A 12,873-nucleotide genomic window follows, 5' to 3' on the forward strand; every position below is an offset into this window, starting at 1 on the left:
TCTCGAATGGTCGTACACATTTAAACGAAGCGTGGTTCCTCTTCCGGTTGCTTTGGCTTGCCTCCACCCTTGCCTTTGAATTTGGGGGCACCAGGCTTAGCCTGGTCCTCAACCGACGACCCATCGGCAGCTCAGCTGGAAGGACTCCAGTTGCTGTATGTGAGTTGGTCCTATATGATAGCAGGAACCTAGTCAACTGGTGTTTGAAGATACCGGTAGTTGCTTCTTCAAGCCAGTCTTGGAAGTCTGCATTGCCCTCTCGGCCAGTTGGATAAAGGATGGTACGGAGCCATTCTGAAAATGTTTTATTCTGTTAAAAGTCATAAATTTCTGAACCCCGGCACGGGGAAAAGCCATTCCGTTGTCTGAAATGGGGAGCTCTGGTATCCCGTGGATTGCAAAACACTAGTGCAGCTTCTCAACTGTGACGTAAGCAGTCGTGGATCTCATCGCCATCCACTTAGAATGTGCGCCTACATTCTCCATGGTTCTTTGGAATATAGCACACGCTGATGAAACTCCAAAGAGCAAGCATGTTTACTGGTCCAACCCCTTATCCAGCTCCAGCTACTGGTTGGCATGAGTCTTGTCGAACAGTAAACGTTTGACCTCCAATCAGCTTCGCATATAGATCTTCAATTTTGGGTATGGGGTACTTGCTCAGCTTTGCACCCCGGTTCACCATCAGCCTGTCATCCCCACAGGTGAGAATGGTTTTAACCAGCTTCGCTACTGGCACAGTGAGGGCTGCCCATTCTGCAGTTTTTTAAAATAATTTTTTTACGGGATGTGGGTGACGCTGGCTAGGCCGGCATTTGTTGCCCATCCCTAATTGCCCCTTGAGGAGGTGGTGGTGAGCTGCCTTCATATGAACCGCTGCTGCCCATGTGGTGTAGGTACACCCACCGTGCTGTTAGGGAGGGAGTTCCAGGATTTTGACCCAGCGACAGTGAAGGAACGGACAATGTATTTCCAAGTCAGGATGGTGAGTGACTTGCAGGGGAACCTCCAGGTGGTGGGGTTCCCAGGTGTCTGCTACCATTGTCCTTCTCGATGGCTGAGGTCATGGGTTTGGAAGGTGCTGTCTAAGGAACCTTGGTGAGTTGCTGCAGTGCATCTTGTAGATGGTACACATGGCTGTCACTGTGCGTCAGTGGTGGAGGGAGTGAATGTTTGCGGAAGGGGTGCCAATCAAGCGGGGCTGCTTTGTCCTGGATGGTGTTGAGCTTCTTGAGTGTTGTTGGAGCTGCGCTCATCCAGGCAAGTGGAGAGTATTCCATCACACTCCTGACTTGTGCCTTGTAGATGGTGGACAGGCTTTGGGGAGTCAGGAGGTGAGTTACTCACCGCAGGATTCCCAGCCTCTGACCTCTGCTCTGGTAGCCACAGTGTTTATATGGCTGGGTCCAGTTCAGTTTCTGATCAATGGTAATCCCCAGGATGGATTGGAAAATCTGGGGTTGTTCTGCTTCCAAGCGTTCTTCCAAGTCCAACTGGTGAATCCATAGGGTGCCACACTAGTGACTGTACGACATGTTTTTTTTCAGCTTCATGCTGATGTTTGTGGACTTCCAGACACTAATTAAGTCGCCATTTGTGCGTTTTGCCACAGCAGGGAATTCTGCTCTTTAGGATTCAGTGCTACCAATAAACCCAGCCAGTGGTGGCATAATGTTAATAAAAAGACACCAGGCTGGATTCTCTGATTCTGGGGCTATGTCCGCACGCCGGCATGGCAACGGTGGCGTTTTACGACAGAAAAAATGGGGTAAAATGGCCACCGATCCTCCATTTGGCCAGGGGTTAGCATGCCGGCAGCGGAGAGGGCCCGGCTCTAGCTGCCAATACGACTTGGAGAATTGCCGGGTCCATGGCCGCGCATGCGCACGGCAGCCACGGCCTGCAGCGGCCGCGCCGCGCAACATGGGGGGTGGGCCTCAGGCAATGTCCTGAGGCCGTCGATACATCGCGCGCCATACAATCTGGCAACTTGTGCGTGGGATAAGCTTCCACTCAGGAAAAGAAGAGATCTCGACACCACAGGAGGCGCCTATGAACATGAACTACCACCCATTGTTCAGAGGTCAAAGGTTCAGCATCTGGATGTGCGTGATGCATTCTGGGAAAGATGGCATCTCCATGTCCACCTTGTGGTCTGGCCAGAACTTTCTCGCAAATTTTGGCTCGTAGGCAGAAATCTGTTTTGGGTTTTTTAAGCGTAGAGTAAGGATTCTCAGTTATTTTTCTCTGTGTTTAGTCCAACACCGAATTCTCTCTTGACATTTTGCGTGATTGTAAGGGTTGATCGTTGGGGGACAATATTCCAGGTAACCTCTGAATAAACAAACAAACAATAGAGATATTGTTACGTTGTTTTGTGTTCTCTAGACCACTAACTAGCAGGAACTTTATGGAGGAGCAAATTTCTGGTCGGGCTTGAACTGTGGTATTGGGTCCAATTCTTCACAACACACTTTCGGAAGAATGTGAAGATGTGAGAGAGAGGATGCAGATAAGATTCACAAGAATGTTTCCGGGGTGAGGGACTTAATGTAGATGTATTGGAGAAGCTGAGTTTGTTCTGTTTCAGAATAAGAAGATTGAGAGGAGGTTGATTGATGGGTTCAAACATGAGGGGGGTCTGGACGGAGCCGATAAGGAGAAACTGTTCCCATTGGTGGAAGGATTGGGAATGAAAGGGCACATGTTTAAGGTGATTGGCAAAAGAAGCAAATGTGAGAGAATATTTTGTTGCACGGTGCGTGGTTAGGATCTGGAATGCTCTGCCTAAGAGTGTGGTGGAGGCAGCTTCAGTTATGGCTTTCGAAAGAGAATTGGATCATTATTTAAAGAGGACAAAATTTGCAGGGTTACAGGGAATTGGGCGGGGAGTGGGGCTCATCGAATTGCTCTTCCAGAAAGCAAGTGTGGATTCAACAGGCTGACTAACTTCCTTTTCTGGGCAGCACGACAGCAGAGTGGTTAGCACAGTTGCTTCACCGCTCCAGGGTCCCAGGTTCGATTCCCGGCTTGGGTCACTGTCTGTGCGGAGTCTGCAAATCCTCCCCGTGTGTGCGTGGGTTTCCTCCGGGTGCTCCGGTTTCCTCCCACAGTCCAAAGATGTGCAGGTTAGGTGGATTGGCCATGATAAATTGCCTCTTAGTATCTAAAAAATGTTACGTGGGGGTTACGGGGATAGGGTAGATACGTGGGTTTCAGTGGGGTGCTCTTTGTAAGGGCCGGTGCAGACTCGATGGGCCGAATGGCCACCTTCTGCACTGTAAATTCTGCTGCAACCGTGCTGTGAATCTCTGACAGCAGAACAAGGTGGCACAAGGTTGAGGATTTATTAGTGGCCCTTTGGGTAGTTGATCGAAACAAACGCCACAAAATAACTTCAGACACAGGTCCCACTTGTGGGGTGAAGGGGAGACTGGAAAATTAGGTTGACACTCCAGTACAGTACCGAGGGAGTGCTGTACAGTCAGTGGTGCCATTTCCTGGCTGCCTCTTTAAACTAAGGCCCCATTTGCTTTCTCTCAGCTTTTAACACAGACAGCCTGCCTCGAACAAGAGCCGGAGAATTAATCCTGGTGTCCTGACCAATATTTATCCATCAGCCATGATTGGCTCGGAGCCGTTGGGGCTGAATGGCCTACCTGTGGGCTGTAAATAGTTTGTAATCACCAAAGCAAATTATTGGGTCATTATCTCGTTGTTTGTGGGCGCGTGCTGTGTGCAAATTGGCTGCTTTCCAGATTGCAACACTTCCAAAACCTACTTCAGTGGCTGTGAACCGCTTTGGGGATATCCCGAGGGCTGCGAAGAGGCGCCATAGAAATGTAAGTCTTTGGTTTTTCGTTCTTTCTTCCCTCCTCTGTCCCTCAGATTGTGATTGGTAAACGGAGTCTGGACGAGCCCCTACAACCGGTGCTTTGACTTTTTTGTGGCTGCCGAGGTTGTGTCGGAAAGCTTAAAAACGAACGGGAATTCCCGACCGAGCACAGTGGACACCAGTGACTTGTTTGATTCCTTGACCCGGAGTGACCTTGCTGCAGGGGGCGGCATTCGCTGTGCCTATTGCACACAGGATTGCATTCCTTTTGAGTATAGAAAATTAAAGGGAGATTTTAGTGAGATGTTCAAGGCAATGAGAAGATCTTTAAGTCATCTTTGTCGACAGGAATAGTGCCAGAAGATTGGAGGATGGCAAATGTTGTCCCCTTGTTCAAGAAGGGGAGTAGAGACAACCCCGGTAACTGTAGACCAGTGAGCCTTACTCCTGTTGTGGGCAAAATCTTGGAAAGGTTTATAAGAGATAGGATGTATAATAATCTGGAAAGGAATAATTTGATTAGAGATAGTCAACACGGTTTTGTGAAGGGTAGGTCGTGCCTTACAAACCTTATTGAGTTCTTTGAGAAGGTGACCAAACAGGTGGATGAGGGTAAAGCAATTGATGTGGTGTATATGGATTTCAGTAAAGCGTTTGATAAGGTTCCCCACGGTAGGCTACGAAAGAAAATACGAGGCATGGTATTCAGGGTGATTTAGCGGTTTGGATCAGAAATTGGCTAGCTGGAAGAAGACAAAGGGTGGTGGTTGATGGGAAATGTTCAGACTGGAGTCCAGTTACTAGTGGTGGACCACAAGGATCTGTTTTGGGGCCACTGCTGTTTGTCATTTTTATAAATGACCTGAAGGAGGGCGTAGAAGGATGGGTGAGTAAATTTGCAGATGACACTAAAGTCGGTGGAGTTGTGGACAGTGCGGAAGGAAGTTACAGAGGGACATAGATGAGCTGCAGTGCTGGACTGAGAGGTGGCAAATGGAGTTTAATGCAGAAAAGTGTGAGGTGATTCATTTTGGAAGGAATAACAGGAAGACAGAGTACTGGGCTAATGGTAAGATTCTTGGCAGTGTGGATAAGCAGAGAGATCTCGGTGTCCATGTACATAGATCCCTGAAAGTTGCCACCCAGGTTGAGAGGGTTGTTAAGAAGGCGTACGGTGTGTTAGCTTTTATTGGTAGAGGGATTGAGTTTCGGAGCCATGAGGTCATGTTGCAGCTGTACAAAACTCTGGTACGGCCGCATTTGGAGTATTGCATGCAATTCTGGTCGCCGCATTATAGGAAGGATGTGGAAGCATTGGAAAGGGTGCAGAGGAGATTTACCAGAATGTTGCCTGGTATGGAGGGAAGATCTTATGAGGAAAGGCTGAGGGACTTGAGGCTGTTTTCGCTAGAGAGAAGAAGGTTAAGAGGTGACTTAATTGAGGCATACAAGATGATCAGAGGATTGGATAGGGTGGACAGTGAGAGTCTTTTTCCTCTGATGGTGCTGTCTAGCACGAGGGGACATAGCTTTAAATTGAGGGGAGATAGATATAAGACAGATGTCAGAGGTAGGTTCTTTACTCAGAGAGTAGTAAGGGCGTGGAATGCCCTGCCTGCAACAGTAGTGGACTCGCCAACATGAAGGACATTCAAATGGTCATTGGATAGACATATGGACGATAAGGGAATAGTGTAGATGGGCTTTAGAGTGGTTTCACAGGTCGGCGCAACATCGAGGGCCGAAGGGCCTGTACTGCGCTGTAATGTTCTATCTTCTATGTTCTATTTGACGTGACTGAGAGGGGCAAATGGTGGAGAGGCCAGGGGACAGAACCTTAAGATTCAAGGGAGGACATTCAGGAATAATGTCAGAAGCACTTCTTCATACAAAGGGTGGAGGAAATCTGGAACCCTCTCTTTGGAGCGAAGGAGATTGTGGGGGGATTTGATCGGGATGAACAAATTGTGACAGGTTTGGATAAGGTAGACAAAGGAAAGCTGTTTCCATTAGCTGATGGTCTAAGGATTAGGGGGTCACAGATTTAAGGCTTTGGGTAAGGGGAAGGATGTAAGGATGAACCTTTTGACACAGCGAGTGGCAACGACCCGGAACTCGCTGCCTACGAGAGGGATGGAAGCGGTGAAGGTTTCAAAAGCAAATTGGATAGGCGTTCGAGGGAAATAAACTTACAAGAGGCAACGGGGTACAGTGGGGGAATGGGATTAATTGGATTAATCTACTGAGAGATAGCACGGAGTCAATGGGCTGAATGGCCATAATGAAGCTGTGGACAGAATCTTCTGCTCTCGCTCTTCTGCTACGCTCGAAGGCAGGAAGGGCAGACGGTGTTGTATCTGAATCCCTGCCCCTCTTCCTGTCTCCGCCAGAATTAAGTTCTGGACGAGCAGGTCCATGGTCGTCAACCTCCCCATTCTGCCACCTATTGAGACCCTTAAATGGCCAATTTGTGACCACTTCAGGGCCTCATCCCACAGCCTCTGGTATTAGTCCAGCCGCAGGTGGGCCTGTCGCCACGAGGCGTGCACGACAGGTTACACTGTGCAGCCATTTTGTCACCCCCTGAGGGTGGAAGGAGTCCCTCAATCAAAGGCACTCATTGCCTGACCAAAGGATTTTATATCAGGAAGAGGGGCATGGGTGGGGGGGGGGGGCTCTGACAGCCACACTGTCCCTGCTGCCCACCCGCTATTCCCCTCTTCCACACACACACACACTTTCCCCCATTACCTACCTGTGGCCTGGGTCGCTGGGTGATCCTGGAACTCTCGAACCTGTCATTCCAGCAACAGCCACGGCCTCCCTAGTGGCGCTGTTGCCAGCCTCTTATTGACCAGCCTCTTATTGACCAGCAGCTCTCACTCAGCGAGATTCCGCCCCTGGGGTCTTTATTCCAGGGGAAGGTCCACCACTGGCCTTGGGCCTTGCCAATGCCTTGGGGCTTGGCAGACCTTCAGACCTGTCCGGCTGGCAAGCGAGAACCCTGACACCACGCTCCGACCCGATCATATCGCCTCCTGGTCCATCAACACCTCACATTCCAAATTTTCACTCGTGTTTAAATCTTTCAATGGATTTTGCCAATCTTCCTCCTTGAACTCTCCGATACTCTGACTTTGGCCTAGTGTACACACCTCCCCTTTTACCATACTATTAGTGGCTATGCCACCATCTAGTCCTATACTCTGGAATCCATTCACTAAACTTCTCCAACTCTTTCCCCCCCCCCCCCCTCCCCCCTCCTCAAACCCAGAACATTTTGACCCAATTTTAGGCTGCCCCTCCTAAGGCATTCCTCTTCGGCTTGGCATCCATGTTTTTGTCTCTGTGAAGCATCATGGGATATTTCTCACTATTAAAGATATTGTTTAAGTACAGGTTGGTGGAAGTCCTCTCAATCAAGTGCAATCCTTTCCTCACTTTATATCTTAAAGATATGTATTTTATACAAACCAGGTGTAGGAGACATGTTTACTTTATCTCTTTAGTTGAAGGACAATTATAAATTGCCAATGACCACCGTGAGCTGCCTTTGTCTAATGCAGGCCTGTATGTCGTAGTTCCTCACTGTAGCCAGTGAATTTACCAGCTGAGGACTTTGCTGTTCAAAAGTGTCTCATAGGAGTTCTGTTCAAAAAAAAAAGACACACCAGTCCATCCCGTGGTGCGTTGTGTGAACTGAAATTGTTTGCTCAAGTTGACTGACTTTTAAAGCGAGAAATGTGCAGTACTTGAATGAGGAACCAGAGTCCAAGGTCACTGGGTGACCGAATCCAGGTTCCAGTCAAGAATTGCTGTCTTTTTCGCTCTTCCTCTCCGCGAGCCCTCGCTGGATCTGATCCCATGGGCACGGGGTACTCATTGGTACCCCCTCCTCAGGAATCACATGTGAGTCTTCAACCATTAGGAGCCGTGCCTTCAGCTGCCTCGAATTTCCCTCCTTAAAATCTTTATCTCTCTCCTCACTTTGAGACACTCCTTAATACCGACCTTTGTTCTTTGTTCATTAAGATTGTAGTTTAGTCGGGCAGCATGGTCGGCACGGGCTTGGAGGGCCGAAGGGCCTGTTCCTGTGCTGTACTTTTCTTTGTTCTTTGTTACCTGACTAATACCTCCTTATGTGGCTCGGTGTTAAATTTTGGTCCGATTCTGCTGCATCTTGGGACATTGCTATTACTTTAAAGGTGCTATCCAAATGCAAGTTGCTGTTGTCGACGGCAGGCCATTCGATGGCCCAAAGCGTTCTAACCAATCTCAACCCTGTTCTATCCTCACATTGCGCACAAGCACGTTCTCTGGTGCAGGCTCACTAACCCGATTTGAGGTCTGGTTCGAATCTGCACAGGCCCCATGGCGAAGAGTGGTTGAAAGGAATGGAGACACTGTGGCTTCCTTCAATGACGGAAGAAAGAACTTCACTGATTGGCATTGACACTCATCTCCGCTCTGAATCAACTGGCGCTACCTCTACTAGGCATAAGTGGGCACCACCACCAGCACTGGGCACAGCTGGCGGTCAGGGCACCATTTGGCTTGGGGCCTGTGCATGCAGTATTGCCGCAAGTTTGCACATGCAGGACTCAGCAAGCAGGTACCAGAGCAAGGTCGCACACACGCGCAGTTGCGCAAATGGCATTTCTGATGTTGCTTCAAAGCTGCCCTGCAAATTCAATGTAGGGGGTATGAGATGGGTTTAGGGGGGAACGACAGGGACGGTGGGGGTGAAATTGAGAACCTCAAGTGGCCCCACGTTATTTCCGAAGCATTTTCACTGGCTGGAGAGGTCGTGTGCGTGTCTGTTTTGTTTTTCTCGGCTGCCTCGGGCCACCCCGCGCCAATCTTTTAGGCCCCGGTTGAATGCTTCCCCCCCTTCTAATGTGCGATGCCGGCTGTAATGATTGTTCAAGTCCAGTTTACCACTGAATCACTTGTATTGATGCTGTTGGATTTTTTTTCAAGGCTATGGGTTTGTGGATTTCGACAGTCCTGCTGCTGCACAGAAGGCAGTGTCTGCGCTGAAGTCCAGTGGGGTACAGGCCCAGATGGCGAAGGTAAGCGCACACTCTTGCACTTGTACTGCAGCGCTGGCTGCATAGGCTGACCGCTTTTCGTTGCTTAAAGATGATTATTCTCCCATCCCATCTCTCCTCGTTTCATAAGCTCTTTCGTCCCACCCACCTCCCCCCACCCCCAATCCACGGCCTACAAGCATTGCACCCCTTCCCCAGCTCCCACCTCAGGCCCTCCTTCATCAGGATGCCACTGTTCCCTGTTGTGAGGCCCAGTATCCAATTCTGGGCCTCTGCCAATAGCAGAGGCCTAGTGATGCCCAGCTGCCGAGCAACAGGTGACCAACAATGGCCTTGGGATAGATGCCCTCCCCTCCCTCTCCCTCTATTTTTCCCGGGTATTGTCACATGGCCCACCTCTGTTCTCCACAGCCTGTCAAGTTATCAGATGTGAGCCTCACTGGCTAGGCCCAGCATTTGTTGCCCATCCCTAATTGCCCCTTGAGAAGATGGTGGTGAGCTGCCTTTTTGAACAGCTGCAGTCCATGTGGACTCCCTCAATGAAAGGAGTCCCTCAATCAAAGGCACTCATTGCCTGACCATTGCCTGACAGAAATCTTTGGATCCTCACCGACTTCAGGTGATGTCCCGGAGGACTGGAGAATAGCCAATGTTGTTCCTTAGTTTAAGAAGGGTAGCAAGGATAATCCAGAGAACTACAGGCCGGTGAGCCTTACGTCAGTGGTAGGGAAATTACTGGAGAGAATTCTTTGAGACAGGATCTACTCCCATTTGGAAGCAAATGGACGTATTAGTGAGAGGCAGCACGGTTTTGTGAAGGGGAGGTCGTGTCTCACTAACTTGATAGAGTTTTTCGAGGAGGTCACTAAGATGATTGATGCAGGTAGGGCAGTGGATGTTGTCTATATGGACTTCAGTAAGGCCTTTGACAAGGTCCCTCATGGTAGACTAGTACAAAAGGTGAAGTCACACAGGGTCAGGGGTGAGCTGGCAAGATGGATACAGAGGTGAGCTGGCAAGGTGGATACAGAACTGGCTAGGTCATAGAAGGCAGAGAGTAGCAATGGAAGGGTGCTTTTCTGATTGGAGAGCTGTGACTAGTGGTGTTCCGCAGGGATCAGTGCTGGGACCTTTGCTGTTCGTAGTATATATAAATGATTTGGAGGAAAATGTAACTGGTCTGATTAGTAAGTTTGCAGATGACACAAAGGTTGGTGGAATTGCGGATAGCGATGAGGACTGTCAGAGGATACAGCAGGATTTAGATCGTTTGGAGACTTGGGCGAAGAGATGGCAGGTGGAGTTTAATCCGGACAAATGTGAGGTAATGCATTTTGGAAGGGCTAATGCAGGTAGGGAATATACAGTGAATGGTAGAACCCTCGAGTATTGACAGTCAGAGAGATCTTGATGTACAGGTCCACAGGGTCACTGAAAGGGGCAACACAGGTGGAGAAGGTAGTCAAGAAGGCATACGGCATGCTTGCCTTCATTGGCCGGGGCATTGAGTATCAAAATTGGCAAGTCATGTTGCAGCTGTATAGAACCTTAGTTAGGCCACACTTGGAGTATAGTGTTCAATTCTGGTCGCCACACTACCAGAAGGATGTGGAGGCTTTAGAGAGGGTGCAGAAGAGATTTACCAGGATGTTGCCTGGTATGGAGGGCATTAGCTATGAGGAGCGGTTGAATAAACTCAGTTTGTTCTCACTGGAACGATGGAGGTTGAGGGGCGACCTGATAGAGGTCTACAAAATTATGAGGGGCATAGACAGAGTGGATAGTCAGAGGCTTTTCCCCAGGGTAGAGGGGTCAATTACTGGGGGGCATAGGTTTAAGGTGCGAGGGGCAAGGTTTAGAGTAGATGTACGAGGCAAGTTTTTTACACAGCGGGTAGTGGGTGCCTGGAACTCGCTGCCGGAGGAGGTGGTGGAAGCAGGGACGATAGTGACGTTTAAGGGGCATCTTGACAAATACATGAATAGGATGGGAATAGAGGGATACGGACCCCGGAAGTGTAGAAGATTTTAGTTTAGACGGGCAGCATGGTCGGCACGGGCTTGGAGGGCCGAAGGGCCTGTTCCTGTGCTGTATTTTTCTTTGTTCTTTGGTGTAGGTACACCCACAGTGCTGTTAGGGAGGGAGTTCCAGGATGTTGCCCCAGCGACAGTGACGGAACGGCCGATATATTTCCAAGTCAGGATGGTGAGTGACTTGGAGGGGAACCTCCAGGTAGAGAGGTTCCCAGGTGCCTTAGGGATTTGAAATGGGTGCTGCCCTACCACGTCCAACAGCAGACAAACCCAGTTGGTATCTATCTTTGTTTGCACACTCACCTCACACTCACAGTTGGTTGCCAACTCACGACCGATTCAAAGCCATCCCCGGGTAGGCAGGCTGGGAACCTTGTGACGCAGCAGTTGGCTGGATGCCATTAAGCATGGCCAAATATATTGTTGGGTTTGTGAATTGAGGCCAGTGATGTTAAGGTGGGCCCCACCTGAGGCCTGAATCTTTGTTTTCAGAAATTTCTCTCAATAGCTGTTGGTACATCACTGCTGCCAACAAACTTCATTTATCATTTTCTGTTTTCTTACTCCGTTTCGCTCAGTGGACACGTTTCCGTCATATTGTCGGCATTCTTGTAGAATCATGGTCAACGCTTCTAGCGGAGCGACCAAGATATCTGAAGGGGGTACATTGTACACGGGCATGAGGGTGAAGATTTGATGGGCTGAATGGACTTTTCTCAATTCCCTACATTGCCAAAATGGATAGCACCCCCCCCCCCCCCCACTCAGGCCCCCTCCCCACCCCCACCCCGCCCCTCACCCTGATAGATGGGCCTGGTTTTGCCAGGATTGGTTGGCCAGATTTCACCACATCCAAGCAGGTTTTCACTGCTGCCTCAGTCCTCACTGAAGACGAATCCTGTGTTTTCTTCCCTGTATCTTTTGCGGTCGTCCAGACACATCCCTGCTGGGAGTTGCAGTTCATGTGAGTGAACTGAGATACAGTTGCAGCACCAGCAGTATTCTGCACTTGGTATCATTGATTAGGTCGGCAGACTAGCTTCTTGTGTCGTAGCCAGTCTTGCATCTGTGCATAGGTGAATCGGAGGTTGGGTTTGCGTCTGGTATTTTAGGCTAGCCAGGAAGGCCTCAGGCTCCATCCTTGATCTTTGTTGAGTCAGTTGGCATGGCCGGTGTGACTTTGAAGGTCACCGTCCCTTGGCTGGGAGAGAAATGGGGATGTGTGTAATTGTACCTGTGTGAGTGTGTGTACATGTGGGTTTTTGCGTGTGTGTATTTGTATGAGCGTATATGTGTATCTGTGTGAATGCATCTGTGAGTGTGTGTATATGTGGGTATGTGTAAATGTGTGTATGTGGGTGTATCTTTGTCGGTATGTGTGTGTATATCTGTGGGTGGGTGTATCTGTGTGAATGTGTGTGTCTGTCTGAGTGTGTGTTTCTGTGTGAGGGTTTGTGTATCTGTGAATGTCTGTGAGTGTGTATGTGTATCTGTGTGAGGGTTTGTGTATCTGAGTCATTGTGTTTGTGAGTGTGTGTGTCTATGTGAGGGTGTGTATCAGTGTAAGTGTGTGTGTCAGCGTGTGTGTGTCTGTGGGTGTGTGTATCTGTGTATGTGTCTGTGTGTGTGTGTGTGTGTCTGTATATGTGAGTGTGGGTGTGTGTATCTGTGAGGGTTTGTGTATCTGTGTGTGTGTGTATGTATCTGTGTGTTTCTGTGTGAGTGTATGTGTGTGAGGGTTGTTTATCTGTGTGTGTGTCTGTGTGTGTTTCTCTATGTGTGTGTGTGTCTGTGTAAGTGTGTGTGTGTGTCTGTTTCTGTGTGAGTGTGTGTGTGGATCAGTGTGTGTGTGTGTGTATATGCGAGTGGGTGTGTATATCTGTGCATGTATATGTGTGTGTATCTGTGTGGGTGTTTGTGTGCCTGTGTGTGGCGGTGTGAATTGTGTATGTAT

The 12,873-nt window shown here is 49.2% G+C and overlaps 1 protein-coding gene across 6 annotated transcripts in view; it reads left to right on the plus strand.

The window, feature by feature from the left end:
• Positions 1 to 12,873, plus strand: part of LOC140405379 (RNA-binding motif, single-stranded-interacting protein 2-like) — a 326,884-nt gene that overhangs the window by 234,280 nt on the left and 79,731 nt on the right. For all 6 annotated transcript variants that reach the window (XM_072493710.1, XM_072493706.1, XM_072493711.1 and 3 more), the window contains exon 4: positions 8,816 to 8,907. In XM_072493710.1, the coding sequence (XP_072349811.1) occupies positions 8,816 to 8,907 (92 nt within the window). The remainder of the gene's footprint in view (positions 1 to 8,815; positions 8,908 to 12,873) is intronic.

This window comes from Scyliorhinus torazame, chromosome X (assembly GCF_047496885.1).
Source record: "Scyliorhinus torazame isolate Kashiwa2021f chromosome X, sScyTor2.1, whole genome shotgun sequence".
Classification (NCBI taxonomy): Eukaryota; Metazoa; Chordata; class Chondrichthyes; order Carcharhiniformes; family Scyliorhinidae; genus Scyliorhinus; species Scyliorhinus torazame.